The sequence below is a fragment of the Neofelis nebulosa genome, chromosome 8 (assembly GCF_028018385.1).
Source record: "Neofelis nebulosa isolate mNeoNeb1 chromosome 8, mNeoNeb1.pri, whole genome shotgun sequence".
Taxonomy (NCBI): Eukaryota; Metazoa; Chordata; class Mammalia; order Carnivora; family Felidae; genus Neofelis; species Neofelis nebulosa.
In genome coordinates, this window is record NC_080789.1 from 137,958,050 (window position 1) to 137,974,944 (window position 16,895).

The window sequence follows — 16,895 nt, forward strand, 5'->3', positions numbered from 1 at the left end:
TACTGTTCTTGAAATTCAGTGTTGTAGGTAGAAGCCCACATACGCTTTATTCAAGGGACACTCATTGCTTGTCCTCTATACGCCAGGCATGGGCACTAAGGCGTCAAAGATACTTAAGATATGATAACTACCCTCAAGGAACTCAATGTCTAGGTGGGGAGACTGACATGTAAAAAATATTCATGACACAATAAGGCAAGAAAAAAAAGCACGGGAGCTAGATGCTAAATGAAATAAGTCAGTCAGAGAAAGACAGAGACCATATGATTTCACTCATGTGGAATTTAAGAAACAAAACAAGCAAAGGGAAAGAGAGACAAACCAAGAGACACTTAACTACAGAGAACGCGCTGCTGGTTACCCGAGGGGAGGGTGGGGAGAGGGGGGACGAGGTGATGGGGGATGAAGGAGGCGCTCGTGACGAGCACTGGGTGATGTACGCAAGTGTTGAATCCCTATGTTGTACACCTGCAACCAACATCACGCTGCATGCTAACTGCTGGAATTAAAATAAAAACTTAAGAGAAAAGACACGGACACGGAGGGGGAAGGACCTCATGTGACGTGTGGCTCGGGCACCGAGTCTCCGGTACTTCTGACACCACTCACGCTCACAAGCAGTTGCTTTGCTAATGCATTCTCTCAAAAGCTCTGTGGCCTCTCTTCCTCTCAATTTCCAAATGTAAACTGGGTCACGCTACTTCGAAACAACACAGCCCCCGTGCCACAGCGGACAGTCTGCGTCCACCCACTCGGCATCCGGTGCCGCAGCCGGTCCTGCCGGGCTGAGGAGCACTGCCGGACCCTGGGCGGGACTGACCCGGACCCGGTTCTGGAAGGCGGGCTCGGGACGGCCTGAGCTAGCCAGGGCACTCCGTGCCCTTTCAGTCTGCGCGGGGTGTGCAGACGACCAACTGGCCTGCGGAAACTGAAGTGAAGGTTAGGAGGCGGCTTCCCTCCCCGGAGGTGCAAAGGAAGCAGGGAGCGCCGCGTGGCAGCCTCGGGACAAAACTACTGTGCAGGGGAGGGCGAGGTGAAACAGAGAGTCCTGGGCAAACGGTACTTGAACCCGCCCCTCAGCTGGAACTGAAGAGTAAGCCTGTTAAACCCTTTTACTGCTTAAGCCAGTTTGGGTTTCCGTTACAGGTAACTCAAAGTATCTTAACTGACCGGCCCTAAGACCCCTTACCTTCACAGCTCCTATACGTGTCCTATTTTAACTTCTCGATCCCTTGCTATCTACTACGGGGATAGTCCAGCAGGCCGCTAACGGGCTCAGTGTTTGCTCACTGTCTTACCTTTAACACCAGCGCCTTTGGGATGTTTAGGACTTACTATACTAACACAGTCAGCATCCTCCTTCCTCACACTGAGGAACCCTGGTTAACAAAAAGGGAGAGAAGTCTTTTTTTTTTTTTTTTTTTAATTCTCAAGTTACTTAACATACAGTGTAGTCTTGGCTTCAGGAATAGAATCCAGCGATTCATCACTTCCACAGGACACCCAGTGCTCATCCCAACAAGGGCCCTCCTGAATGCCCGTCACCAATGGGTACCCCACAACCCATCAACCCTCAGTTTGTTTTCTGTATCTGAGTCTCTTATGGTTTGCTTCCCCCTCTGTTTTCATCTTATTTCTCCTATCCTTCCCCTGTGACCATCTGTTAAGTTTCTCAAATTCCACATACGAGTGAAATCATGTGATATCTGTCTCTCTGGTTGACTTATTTTGCTTAGCATAATACCCTCCAGTTCCACCCATGTTGTTGTAAATGGCAAGATTTCATTCTTTTTCATCACTACTATTCCATTATATACATATATACCACATCTTTGTAACCCATTCATCAGTGGATGGACATCTGGGCTCTTTCCATGTTTTGACTATTGTTGACAGCACTGCTTTAAACATCGGGGAGCATGTGACCCTTCGAATCATCACTGGTATCCTTTGGATAAGTTCCTAGGAGTGTAACTGCAGAGTCACAGGGTAATTTCGTATTTAGTTTTTTGAGGAACCTCCATACTTTCTTCCAGAGTGGCTGCACCAGTTTGCATTCCCACCAGCAGTGCAAGAGGGTGCCCCTTTCTCCACATCCTCGCCAACATCAGAGTTTCCAGAGTTGTTAATTTTAGCCATTCTGACTGATAAGGTGGTATCTCAGTGTGGTTTTGATTTGTGTTTCCCTGATGATGAGTGATGCTGAGCATCTTTTCACGTGTCAGTTTGCCATCTGGAGGTCTTCTTTGGAAAAGTGGCTTTTCATGTCTTCTGCCCATTTCTTCACTGGATTATTGGTTTTTCGGATGTTGAGTTTGATAAGTTCTTTTTTTTTTTTTTTTTTAACGTATGATAAGTTCTTTATAGATTTTGGATACTAACCCTTTATCTGATATGTCATTTGCAAATATCTTCTCCCATTCTATCGGTTGCCTTTTAGTTTTGCTGACTGTTTCCTTTGCTGTGCGGAAGCTTCTTTTTTTTTATCTTGATGAAATCCGAATAATTCATTTTTGCTTTTACTTCCCTTGCCTTCAGAGACATGTCAAGTAAGAAGTTGCGGTGGCCAAGTTCAAAGCGGTTGTTGCCTGTTTTCTCTTTAGGATTTTGATGGTTTCTTGTCTTATATTTAGGTCTTTCATCCATTTTGAATTTATTTTTGTGTACAGTGTAAAAAAGTGGTCCAGTTTCATTCTTCTGCATGTTGCTGTTCAGTTCTCCCAGCACCATTTGCTAAAGAGACATGTTTCCATTGGATACTCTTTCCTGCTTTGTTGAACATTAGCTGGCCATGTTTGTGGGTCCATTTCTGGGTTCTCTATTCTATTCCATTGATCTATATATCTGTTTTTGTGCCAATACCATACTGTCTTGATTACGGCTTTGTAATACAGCTTGAAGTCAGGATTGTGATGCTTCCAGCTTTGGTTCCCCCCCCCCCCCCAATATTACTTTGGCTATTCATGGTCTCTGTGGTTCCATACAAATTAGAAGTTTGTTTGTTCTGTTCTGTGAAGAATGCTGGTGCTATTTTGATTGGGATTACATTGAATGTGTAGACTGCTTTGGGTAGTATCGACATTTTAACAATATTTGTTCTTCCATCCATGAGCACGAATGTTTTTCCATTTCTTTGTGTCATCTTCAATTTCCTTCAAAAGCTTCCTAAAGTTTTCAGTGTATAGATCTTTCACCTCTTTGGTTAGGTTTATTCCGAGGTATTTTATGGTTTTTGATGCAACTATGGATGGGATCAATTCCCTGATATCTTTCTGTTGCCCTCATTATTGGTGTATAGAAATGCGACTAATTTCTGTACGTTGATTTTATATCCTGTGACTTTGTTGAATTCCTGTATCAGCTCTAGCAGTTTTTTGGTGGAATCTTTTGGGTTTTCCATGTAGAGTATAATGTCATCAGCAAAGAGTGAAAGTTTGACGACTTCTTTGCCAATTTGGATGTATTTTATTTCATTTTGTTGTCTGATTGCTGAGGCTAGGACTTCCAACACTGTTGCACAACAGTGGTGGGAGTGGACATCCCTGTTGTGTTCCTGATCTCAGGAGGAAAGCTCTCTCTCATTTTTTCCCCATTGAGGATGATATTAGCTGTGGGCCTTTCATATATGGCCTTTATGATGTTCAGGTATGTTCCTTCTATCCCAACTTTTCTTGAGAAAAACTCTAGAGAGTTTTTATTAAGAAAGGATGCTGTATTTTGTCAAATGCTTTTTCTGCATCTCGTGACAGCAGCATATGGTTCTTTTCCTTTCTTCTATTAATGTGATGTATCACATTAATTGATTGATTTGTGAATAATGAACCAGCCCTGCAGCCCAGGAATAAATCCCATTTGATCATGGTGAATAATTCTTTTAATATACTGTTGAATTCAATTTGCTAGTATCTTGTTGAGAATTTCTGCATCCATGTTCATTAGTGATATTGGCCTGTAATTCTCCTCTTTAGTGGGGTCTTTGTCTGGTTTGGAAATCAAGGTAATGCTGACTTCATAGAATGAGTCTGGAAGCTTTCCTTCCATTTCTATTTTTTGGGAGAGTTTCAGAATAGGTATTAACTCTGCTTTAAATGTCTGGTAGAATTCCCCTGGGACGCTATCTGGCCTAGGACTCTTACTTGTTGGGAGATTTTTGATAACTGCTTCAATTTCTTCGCCGGTTATAGATCTGTTCAAATTTTCTATTTCTTCCTGTTTGAGTTTTGGTAGTGTGGGAGTGTCTAGGTATTTGTCCATTTCTTCCAGACTGTCCAGTTTGTTGGCATATAGTTTTTCATAGTACTCTCTAATAAGTGTTCATATTTCTGTGGTGTTTGTTGGTTGTGATCTCTAAAACGGAGAGAAGCCTTTAGGGCGCCTGGGTGGCTCAGTTGGTTAAGCGTCCAACTTCGGCTCAGGTCATGATCTCGTGGTTTATAAGTTCGAGCCCCATGTAGGGCTCTGTGGTGACAGCTGAAAGCCTGGAGCCTGCTTTAGATTTTGTGTCTCGCCCTCTCTCTACCTCTCCCATGCTCATGTTCTGTCTCTCTCTGTCTTTCAATAATAAATAAATGTTTACAAAAATTTTTTTAATAAAATAAAATGGAGAGAAGTCTTCAGATTGTTATATGCTTCTCATTAGTGTCTTACTTTCTACAATATGGAAACAGTAGGGGCACTAGCTTTTGATTTTTTTTCCCTTATATAGCTATAGATCAACACACATCACTTGTAAAGAAGTATCTCACAAGTGGTCCTTTGATTAATTCAGACACCCTAGGGATCTACTCAATTCTTCTGTCATAAAACAAAAACAACAACAAAAAAGGATTTGGGAAAAACTGTTCTATTATTTTTAAAATCAGGAGTATAAACAGACTAACGAGACACGAGGGTTCACCGAGGTACAAAAAGGGATGAAGATAGGGGCGCCTGGGTGGCTCAGTCGGTTGGGCGTCCGACTTCAGCTCAGGTCACGATCTCACGGTCCGTTGGTTCGAGCCCCGCGTCGGGCTCTGGGCTGATGGCTCAGAGCCTGGAGCCCGCTTCCGATTCTGTGTCTCCCTCTCTCTCTGCCCCTCCCCCATTCATGCTCTGTCTCTCTCTGTCTCAAAAATAAATAAACATTAAAAAAAAAAATTAAAAAAAAAAAAGGGATGAAGATGTTAGTCGATAAATATTAAGTGATGCAAATCCTTTCAGCAAACTAAAATGATTCACTCTAGGCACAGCCAACTAATAATTAGCTATCGATTTCTTAATGCAAGGCAAAAATAGTAATTACATTTTAAACTGATGAGCCTTACCAGTTGCTTATTTTTAATGTATTCTATTAGCTTATCTATTTTTTCCCCTTGTTTGTTTGACAGTTCCACCTCATACATCCTGAAGCACATATCTTGGCAACAGACTGTGGAGAAAATCAGAAAAACAGGACAATTTTTTAAAATGCCATTATGCCTTTTAGTAACCAATTTATCCATTTTAGATGTTGAAAAGATGAAAGAAGAGCTAGGAATACTCTTAAAAAAACATTCATCATTCAATGGTCTTTGTTACAAAACTCCTTAATAAGAAGTTACTGTATAAAGCATTTGGAAACAACGCTTTCATTAACATTGACTCTACTACAGTATTTGACAAGACCAAAAAAATACTATACAAATAATATAAACATCAATGTTCCATGAATCAATCTAAATGACCAGGAAATTTCCTTCTTGTGTTTTCTGCTGTTTTTCTTCAGTTAGAAGTACATAAATAAGTAAAAACCATCACCGCAAAACCTCTGTTCTCCTTGAAAGGCATTGTCATGTGGTTCCAACTATTTGTAAGCATCTTTCTGCTTAACGTCCTCAGTGTTCCATAGTAAATCTAGTCTTTGCCACCTTAGATAAACTACTTTTCACAGTTTCTAGTTGGCTTCCAAGGAACTCAATCACATAGCAACCCTACAACTTTCATGAAAGGCCCTTTTGCGAATCACTTAGGGCCAAAACTCAACAGTGTGTGTATGCGTGTGTGCATGATAGATAAAAATCAGTGGAATAAAGCCCAGGACGTGCAATGTACCATTACATGTGAACAGACCTTTTTGCTCCAAGTAATTCTGTTTTCGAAAGGCAGCTTCTGGTAGTCTTTTTTTCAAAGATGAGATTGTCATTACATACTTAAAATCTAGTTCATGTGGTCTAAAAAAACAAAACAACAATATCATGCAATCTAATAAACACTTAAACTACATCTTCATAATTTTTGATTTTCTAATATAAATGCAAGCAAAAATATCAAAACAAGAAAGTCCTTAAATTGATAAAATCCCAGTCAGATAATATGCACATATATAAATACTGCAGATTTTTAAATACAGAACCCCACAGACCACGTCGGCAAATACATTCACATTTTCTGAATGCGTGTGTTTCTGAGATGAAGCCAAACATCCACATGAATGGAAGAATTACGCATCCTGGGATGAGAATTTTCTAAATGTTATACTATGTGAGAATTGGCGACTTGGGACAATAGTGGACTGGTTCACCACACTGTGCCACAGAATGAACCTCATCCAGACTTTTGCACCATTTTCCCCGACTGTTTCCTTCTTTAAAACTCATTTTCAAATACTTCTGGACTTATAAATGCCCCCCTTGTCCCTAAATACTTCTGAGTGTGTGTGTCCTTAAAAAAGGACATTTCCTTATGCAACCACAAAACAATTAATAAAATCAAGAAATTAACAATGATATGGTACCATTATTTAGCCCACACACCTTATTCAAAGTTTGCCAAATGTCTCACTGTGGGGCTTTGTAACAAAACATTCCGCCCCCCCCCCCCCCCCCCGGTCCAGGATCCAATCCAGAATGACACAATCCATTTAGTTATGTCTCTTTAATCACCTTCAATCTGGCGAGTCTCTTGGTCTTTCTTTATCTTTAATGGGTTTGGTATTTTTTCAAGAACACAGACCATGTATTTTGCAGAATGCCCCACAATCTGGGTATGTCTGATGTTTCCTGCTGATTAGGACAGCAGGAAAACCACACAAGTGGCACTATGTCATTCTCCTTGCATCCCATCAGGAAGCACGTGATACTTATTCCACTGTTGGTGACGTTAACTTGGACCATTTAGGTCATTGTTCTGACCACTTCTCTCTACATAGGTTAACTGCATTCCATAGTGACAAAGAACCTTCCCGTCTCTCCCATTTATTTCCAGAATTCTTACTGTACTCTCTGGGTTCTAATACTCCCCTCACTTCTCCCTCTTCTTAAAACAGGTCAATAGAAAGAAAATTAATTCTGACAGCACACCTGTTTTCACTTCATATTTCAATAAAATATGTCTATCTTTCAATAGTTTTGGGGGTTAACTAAGAACAGATTAAATAAAAAGATTTCCTAAGATGCCCTTCACAGTGCCCCAGACAAAAATAATTCATTGTAATGTAACTACATGTAATAGCTACTCCACTTAATAGGAGTCTAGGAAAACCATGGGATAATCAGAAAATCAGATACTGTAATTCTTAATAAAGACTCAACAATAGCATAAGTGCCTATAATCTGCTGAACCTGCTATCTAGACAAATCCAATCTCTTTCTTGGGGAATGTCAAACATCTAGTATCAATTCCGTTTAGCCTGTGAAGTCATATTCCTATGAATGGATAAAGATATTAAAATCTCAAAAGTGGCCTGTCAAAGATTATAAAACTATTTCAAAGCCAAGGTTGGAATTTAGATCTGAATTTAGGTTGCCTGTGCTCCGTACATCTACCCAAACGTACTCTAATCTGACACCAAGTACAACTGCTTCATTTCACACCAGTACCAACAAACAAGACCTCAAAATGAGAATTAAAAAAAAAAGAGACAAACATTAGTAAAGGACACAAACTCAATACTTACAGTTGGGCTGGAACAGCTGTACCGTAAGAGGACCAAAGACTGACATCACACAGCAGACAGCCTTGAATAATTAATTTGCCTTGCCACAAAGAGGTAAGAGCTTTAAGAAATGAGTAAAAAAAGAAACTGATTACTTATGAACAAAACATTTACTGAAAAAAAACCCCAAAAGAACTAATTAAATAATTTCTTACCATTTTCACTGAGTTCAAATCTAGGGAAAAAGAAAAGGTATTTTTATAAGAGCAAACGAAACAGATCCAGTAAAACAAAGTATGTGCACAATTACTTACGTGCTTTCATGAGCTGATGCTGCCATCTTTTTAGGTTCCCTGTACTGAAAAGCTACAATAACATAAGGACAGATCTGCCTGGGCCGCTCAATAACAGTGCTGCCTGAAAGTTCATAGAGGTAATACTGAAAGAAGAGAAATAAGGATTATCAGGGTAGCACTATGGAACTCCATAGGCACCAAGTTCATCTCAACTCCACCCAGTCCTGCCACTTAACACATTAGATTCAGAAATGTATCCTGGGAACGATTTATTCCCCGGTGACTATACCTGACTCAGTTCAAATGCGCGAAAATGACTCGTCTTGTGAGAAACCTTGTTAGTATTTGCAGCCACGTGGCAATCATAGCCAGAAGATGGGCTAGTATAGTTAGTTGTATAATTCTCAGACACAAACTTGACTTTTCCCTAGAATGAAAATATTAAGACTAATCAGATGTCTCTAAATGGCAATAATCTTATTCTAGGATTCGTTTAAAAGTAGCCTAATGAGGATGTGGACGTGTTTCAAACAGATTGTTAAGAACTATGGCTCTCAGAAAATTACGTTAAGGCCAACAATTGTTTTAGTTATCCATAAGCCTCTTAACACTGTATTTAAAAATCTGGTATACCTGGGCATATTTCTGAGGTAAATGACCATAGTTTTTATCTCAACACGAAAGAAGGACATGAATCACCCCAAACTTAAGTGAACCATTTCTCTAAAAGAAAAATTATATAGCCTACCAACCGAATAGATTAGCTCAGTCAATGACTGTAACGTAAAAGATGACAAAAAAAATCCAAACTTTCACAGGATGAGTTTTCAAACTGAAGTATTAAGTTATCAATTGTAATTTAATACACATCAAGATATTTCTACTATGCTGGGACTCAGTAAATTAGCAAGGAGCAGATATGCAGTAAAGTGCTTAGTGGGTCATTTGCCCCAATTACTGAACAGTTGATAGTATTTCCTATAATAGATTTCTTATAGGTCTTTCAGAAAAATTAAAAAAAAAAAAAAAAAAAGGAAGGCAATCAAAGTTACCATATATACAATGAAATATCATACAGTAATTTTAAAAGCTTTTGTAAATAATATAATGACATATGCGGAAAAATACACAAAGTATATACCAAATGAAAAGTAAAGTTATAGGCAACTTTTATTTTTATCTTTACAGAAAGAATTTACTTTTTTTTTTTTTTTTTTTTTTTTTGATGTTAAGGTCCTGCTTCTTCATTTACAGAACAGTCAGGGGCCATAATAATAAGCCAAAGCATATAGACAGCACTTCTCAGTGAGCAATCACAGCCTGTACTGTCTCCCCCTCAAACATTTTATGGCGTCGGACACGGCTGACTTTTAAGCAGTAAAGGAAGAACTGAGAGCACATACAGGTAAACACTGAACAGCATGTCCAGCAGCAGGAGGGCACAGGGCCAAGAAGCCCAGGGCAAAGCCCAGCGGACATAAACACACCCCCGACGGCAGCCGGCACCCTCTGCCACGGAGCGGGTGGACGAGGGAGGGCAAGCGGGGACTGTGCCCCAGGGGATGCTACCTGCTCGCCAGTTCTTGGGGACACACTTTGGAATAAGAAGGATTTACACTTAAAAAGACACGTCAGTAGTGTTTACAATCCAAGAACTCAAGATAGTAAGAAAGCTACAATGAAAGCAAAAACAACAAAACGAGACCACACAATGTGTCCTCACAAAGCCCACCAAGCACTAAAATCAAGTTGGCCTTGGATCTACCCAAGTGAACTTTCTAATCATGCTATTCACCTGTACTGAACTATGTAAGGGTGTTGAAGAATTTCTGAGATCAGCAATTATAGATGCCACATAAAGCTGTGAACAGGGTCTGGATGTTTTAGGGATCGAGGAAACAGCCTCTCTTATTTCGACAATTTAAACCAAAAAACGAAAGTTCCCTTCTAAATTCATCTCTTGTAACTGGAATCACAATGTTTTATAAGCTGCTACTGGTGTCCTGTTATTTAATATTTAAAAAGAGGCACTGTGGGCCAGGGTGAGAGAAGGCTTTTCACTGAATACCTTTTGTATTACTTTGAATTTTTTTTTTTATTTTTAAAAAACATATTCATAAGGTGATCTATCAAAGGAACAAAAAAGCTTTGTCTTTAAAGGAAAGCAAAAATAGCAGTAATCTTTTCTGAATTTGGATAGCTGTCTTCAATGACCACTATGTTTAGCAAATGATCTGCAAAGAACATTATCACAGACTGATAACCTTTAGTTTTTGAAAGAAAAATTATATAGAAGCGCATTTGGGCTTTACCTTAATTAGGTTAAAAATTACAACATAACCAGACTTCCCATGATACCATGGTCTTGCATGAAGATAGTCTGAATATTTGGAAATATACACACCTATAAAAGTATAAGATATAGATTAATTCACACTTTAAAAGGACTGTTTACTCATATACATTTCACATGTAAGGGCTACCTGTAACTAAAAAAACAAATAAAAGACAACATTAAACTGTTCCAAAACTGCTTACCTTTTAAAAACTATTGGAGATATTCTAAAAGTATGGAAACATGAGAGCTACTACAAGATAGAATTTATCTGATGGACAACGAATTTTCTAGTTGGGTACAATAATTAAAGAGGGATGAACGAATCACATTCTTGGTAAATTCTAAGTTTATTTTTTTCCCCAGGCAATCATTCCGTGGAAAGGCCTACAGTAATCTGATTCTCAAGTTATTTTTTACAAAACATCTCAGTAAGTACTCATATAATAATAAGTGCTGAGGTTTACTAGATAGCAGGTATGTGCTAGGCAGCAGTGACACCAAAGGAAATAAAACAAGTTCCTGCCTTCAAGCAGCTTATTCTGCTAGTGTGTGAAACTTCCAGAAAGGCAGGAAGTACGTTTGTGTTCTTCACCATTGAAGCCACATCACAGCCCAACACACAGGAAGTACTTAACTGTCAGACACATGCTGTATTTGAGGACACAAAGAAATGGAAATAAGCAATGTATTTGTTTAGAAAAGGAGTTCTTTCAACAGACGAGTGAAATTCTCAGAGAACAGAGTGAACAAAAGTATGGAAGCATAAAAGATTATAAATTGTTTAGGACAGTGGGCCACGGTGTGGGGAGCAGGGGAGAAAGCCCGAGAAGCTTGAGGCTGAAAAGGAAGCTTGGAACTGAACAGTAGAGATCTTTGTAGGGCTTGCTGTAGGCAACAGAGACCCATCAAAGGTGTTCAGCAACAGACTGCCACTTACATTTTTTTTTAAGTTTGTTTATTCTGAGAGAGAGAGAAAGAAAAAGCAGGAGTCGAGGAGGGGGGCAGAGAAAGGAAGAGAGAGAATCCCAAGCAGGCTCCGCACTGTCAGCGTGGAGCCTGATGCGGGGCTTGAACCCACCAACAGTGACATCATGACCCGAGCCGAAGTCGGATGCTTAACCAGGGTGCCCCCAGACTGCCACTTAAAAGAGGGCGGAGTCTCAAGAGGGGAGAGACGAGAATCAGGATCAACCAGAAAGCTGCCGTAAGAGATGAGACAGGAAAGTCTCCATGTGGCAGCAGTAGGGGAATAGGGAGGAAAGAGCAGGTCCCACAGACTCCTGAACCGCATCTCTCAAAACGCAAAGACAGTGCAAGGTGAGAGCACTGTGATATGCTGGAGGGAGCAATGAGCTTGTGGTCAGCACTGGGTTCCAGGGCCAAGTCCTTTCTTCCTACTAATAACCACATGACTGAGGAGTAAGTCACTTAAGCGGGGACAGTGGGCTTGGGTCATGGATGCAGCAGCCACAGGAAGCAGTCCTCAGGAAGATTTACTATAAAATAGTACATTAATATAAAATATTATATAAAATATTACTGTTATACACAGAACTATCCATTTCTACGTGAGCCAAAAACTTAATTTTTTTTTAATGTTTATTTATTATTGAGGGAGACAGAGTGTGAGCTGGGGAGGGGCAGAGAGACAGACAGACACAGAATCTGAAACAGGCTCCAGGCTCCGAGCTGTCAGCACAGAGCCTGACATGGGGCTCCAACTCACAAACCGTGAGATCGTGACCTGAGCTGAAGTCGGAAGCCTGACTGAGTCACCCAGGTGCCCCAAGGCAAAAACTTTAAAATGCACACAGCCAGGAATGTTATTTTATTACCCAGCCAAGTACGTGTTCAAGAAGAAAATGTACTTGTTGGAATCATCCAGTTTCTACTCTACCACCCTACTGAAGCCAGCCTGTATCTTAAACAATATAATCATGGGATTGTAGTAATGTAGAAAACCGGCCTTATTGTTTTAGAGATGTAAGCTGAAGTATTTACTTCCAAATTCTCCAACAACAACAAAATTTTATAACCAAATTAAGGGAAGAATGCAAAACATTTTCTGTTAAACTTAGGGCATGGGTGTATTATACGGTCCTCTCTACTTTTCTTATGTTATTATGTTTTATAATGAAAAGAGGGTGGTGAAAAAGAGTAAGAAGAAAAAAAGGTTTTATGTAAAATGTTACGGGGGTTAAGAATATACATTCCCTTTCATGGTCTTTGGAAGATGTGAATGCAAGTTTTCAAACACGTTGCTTTACACAGAGTGACCACATAACCCAGCAATTCCACTGCCGGGTCTATGCCTAAGAGAAGTGGAAACAAATGTCTACACAAAAACATGGATGTAAGTGTGCACAGCAGCATTTTTCGTAACAGCCAAGAAGTGGAAACAACCCAATGTCCTTCAAGTGCTCGAAGAATAAAGAAAACAGGTAGAACCCTACGACGGGATATTATGCAGCCAGAAGGCAAACAAAGTGCCGGTACAAGCTACACCACGGAGGAGCCCGGAAGACACTAAACTGAGGCAAGAAGTCGTACAACGTAACATGGGGTCCCATTTAGGTGGAATGTCTGCGCTAGGCAAATCCCCAGAGGGAAAAGCAGATGAGTGGGTGCCTGGGCTGGTGGTGGCGGGGGATGCGGTGTCACTCCTAACAGGCCCGGGACTTCTTTCCTGGGTGATGCAAACGGTCTACAACGGACTGTGCTGTGGGTAGCACGACTCTATGAACACATTAAAAATCGCTGAACTGGACACTCTGGGTGAGGTGCGGGGTATATTAACTTTATCTCGGTGAAGCTCTGTGAAAGAAAAGGTCAGCAGGAATCTGGCCACTCCCCCAATCATCTCAGTCTTGATCCCCACACTGCTAGCATCTGAGAGAGCTAAATAGCTCTCCCTAGGTCCTTCTGCTTTCTGTCAAACTCCACTCCCCAGCTGTTCCTCCACTACGCTGCTCCCGGCTGCCCTCCTCTCCCCTCCCCACCTGATGGTCCCACAACGATCCAACAGTCCTGACTGGTCTTTGCCACCTTCTCCTCCTGATACTGTCCCACGTAACGGTATCTTTGACTTCAACTAACACCCAGCCCCGCCACTGTGAATCCCAATCTCCAGTTCTAAATCCTTTTCCAGCAACTTTTTTACCATCAGCAGGATATCTCCCAGAAACACTGAGGAAAATCTCATTATTTCTCAAATCCAACTCCTGAAAGTAGTGTCCATTTACTGAGAGCTTACTAGGTATGTGTTCCCCGCTAAGCACGTCACATAGCCTCCCACTATCCTCACAACAGATCTAAAAGACAGTTTTATCTATTTCACAGATGAGGAAACTGAAGCTCAAAGAAATGTAGTGCTAATCCATATTCTTGACTATAAGATTACCTTTCTCTTTTAACTCCTCGGCTTCCCTAACAATGTCTTCTCCTTCTGTGCCTCTTTTCTATTAACGATATTGCTGTAGTGTAAGTTTACAACTTTATATCTGAATATTTCTTTCTCTTACTCTTCACATTCCACAGTTGCCAAGTTTGGTCAGGTCTATCTATTCTCTATTCCTTACTGCCATTATAATAGTTTAGAGGACATCCTCATTAGTCCTGGATGACTGTACTAATCTCTTGGTGCTGGAAGATACCTTCAGTATCTTTTCTAGTCCAATCAACCTTTTAAAAAAAAGTTCTGGAGCTCCTGGGTGGCTCAGTCAGTTAAGCATCCAACTTCAGCTCAGGTCACGATCTCATGGTTCGTGGGCTCAAGCCCGCGTTGGGTTCTGTGCTGGCAACTCAGTCCCTGGACTCTCCTTCGGATTCTGTCTCCCCCCCTTCTCTCTCTGCCCCCTCCCATTCATGCTCTGTCTCTCAAAAAATAAATAAAAACACAAAGAAAGAAAGAAAGAAAGAAAGAAAGAAAGAAAGAAAGAAAGAAAGAAAGAAAGAAAGAAAGAAAGAAAGAAAGAAATATAAAAAGTTCTGATATGTAACCTCTATTGGAAACTCTTAATTCTTAGACTCAAAGCTCATTTATTTGTTTAAAGCTCTGATTTTAAAGATTTTTATATCATTAATGAAAGTGACTTTTAATAGAAGTATCTCATGAAATTAATTAAACCCCACTTCATCCTGTAAAAGAGATTCTTTTTTCTCACAGACTTACCTTTTGCTGGGTCACCAAGAGTAGTAAGAGCACCGCTGCCCACACAGAGTCCACGCTGACATACTAACTTTGCCTTGAAATAAATAAAAGACAGAACTTTCCTTATCGTATCAGTCTTAGGAGAGACAATGGAATAACACTACAACAGAACCTTTCAAATAGATATGGAATGTGTACACAGTATGTATTTATGGCACAAAGCAAGCTTATGCAAGGTAACTGTGTTTGGTTAATAGTTCATGAAATGTTATCGTTTCTGTTAACAAACATGTCATCAGCAAAACTAAATTGAACAAGCTCACAGATTAAGTCCTCTCTTGAAGATTTCAATTATAGCTATGGAATCACTAAACTGGAAGATGTGTTAACCCCAAATGCCTCTTTTAGTATGAATTCACAGTGTCTCTTATTTGTAAGTGGATGATTAAGCAAATAAATGAATTCTTCTGGTATTACTATACAATCCTTATGTATATGCTAATGTTAAGTATTTTTTAAGCATCTACCTTTATTCTTCAATCACAATCACAATCAAAATACTGAATTATCTTAAGTTGAATTATAAATCTCTAGTGTTGTTAAATCTGTATCCAGGAAGCCATACACATCTTTGGAGGCACACCCTCCACATAGCAGTTTCCTTCTCCCAAAGTTTTGGTACAAACAATACAGAAGTTCAATCTTCAAAGACAGTCATGAAACAATTTCAAGTAACTTGACGGCTGAAAGTGTTCACCTTATCCCACCATGTAACTGAAACTTGAAAAAGCCTCCATAAGAAACAGAAAGTATCTATGTGAACCATGATCCAGAACGGTGAAATATCCATTCACCCCGTCAAAAGGCATTACCGATACTTAAGAAACCCGCATTCATGCAAATCTGACCTCGAGCTGACAGTGTATTGCAGATGAAACTAAAGCGGGCCTGTGAAAAGGTGTAGAAATCAAATCTCTTTCATAATCGGCCTTCACAATCATTTATACTGCCACCAAAATTACGTAACAAAAAAGGCTGGTGAACTGGTAATTTTACAAATCTTAGAGAACTGAAATACCGATATTAAACGATATCGTTAATTTTGTACACAAATATCACAAAATTAATGTTCTATGACCTAACCCCCTTACCTGACTTTCAGTTTCAAACAGAAGAAATCCGTAAGTCTCTTTAAGTTCTTCCTGAGTATAATTACTTGCTTTTTTTTCTTGGTAAAAAGCTTTGTACTGTATAAAGAGAGAATAATTGAATGCTATAAACATTTATTTTGCCTTGCAAATTAATTTTTAAAAATGCATCATCTGAATTCCTCCTGTTAAAAAACTAATGAAATTATTTTTTTCTATTCCCTAGAATACATTCTTATTACCTTCCAAGGATTTCTTATTTCATCTGAAAGTGACAGCTGAGAAGAACAAGGCTTATATACCAAAAATGATGGGTCTATTTCTTTAAAACTAAAATAAAACTAACACACAGACACAGTGTGTACCAAGCACCTCACCTCATTTAAGAAAATGTCATTTTTCACCAAAGTCACTTGACTGTACTGAAAACCATGCTCAGATGCAGAGTCCAAGTAAGAAGTATGAAGAATTGAAATTGCCCTCTGGAAGAGAGAGTCTGAACTCAAGGACACTGTCTCAAAAACTGTAAAACACAAACAAAAATAATGCAACTGTTTAAGATAACCAAAGGATGGGGTTTAAAGCGGCACACTAAATATCACTGAACACGTCATCTAGTCCCTGCCTGGACAACGCAGACATTGACAATGTGTTCTTGGCGACTGTACCTGTACTGTCTTAAAAGACCTCTCACGGGAAGAACATAATCTAAACGGAGGTGAGCGGGGCAGCTGGGTGGCTCAGTCGGTTGGGCGTCCAACTTCAGCCCACAGTTCGTGGGTTCAAGCCCCGCACCGGGCTCTGTGCTGACCCTGGAGCCTGCTTCAGATTCTGTGTCTCTTTCTCTCTGTCCCTCCCCAGCTCGAGCTCTATCTCTCTCAAAAATAAATAAACGCTGAAACAAGTTTTTAAAACAGAGATGAGTTACCGAGGGTGAGTTACTTTCAATACAAGAGTAAAATAAACCCTGCCGGATCCCTCGGGCCTTCTGGTTTAAAGCTGTGCGCTGTAACCACCGCCGGGACAAGCACAGCAAACGTGATAGTGCCAAGGTGGTGGTCAGCAATCACTT

The 16,895-nt window shown here is 40.0% G+C and overlaps 1 protein-coding gene across 8 annotated transcripts in view; it reads right to left on the reverse strand.

The window, feature by feature from the left end:
• The window catches only part of TASOR2 (transcription activation suppressor family member 2), an 80,803-nt gene that overhangs the window by 37,843 nt on the left and 26,065 nt on the right, over positions 1-16,895 (reverse strand). For 4 of the 8 annotated variants that reach the window (XM_058681993.1, XM_058681997.1, XM_058681992.1 and 1 more), the window contains 10 exons: positions 16,201-16,346; positions 15,827-15,922; positions 14,697-14,769; positions 10,500-10,591; positions 8,477-8,614; positions 8,206-8,330; positions 8,107-8,126; positions 7,913-8,012; positions 6,088-6,188; positions 5,304-5,407 (listed from right to left, as the gene is read on the reverse strand). In XM_058681993.1, the coding sequence (XP_058537976.1) occupies positions 5,304-5,407; positions 6,088-6,188; positions 7,913-8,012; positions 8,107-8,126; positions 8,206-8,330; positions 8,477-8,614; positions 10,500-10,591; positions 14,697-14,769; positions 15,827-15,922; positions 16,201-16,346 (995 nt within the window). Of the gene's footprint in view, positions 1-5,303; positions 5,408-6,087; positions 6,189-7,912; positions 8,013-8,106; positions 8,127-8,205; positions 8,331-8,476; positions 8,615-10,499; positions 10,592-14,696; positions 14,770-15,826; positions 15,923-16,200; positions 16,347-16,895 lie in introns of those variants that run through there. The other 4 variants (XM_058682000.1, XM_058681999.1, XM_058681994.1 and 1 more) reach the window with 3 other exon arrangements.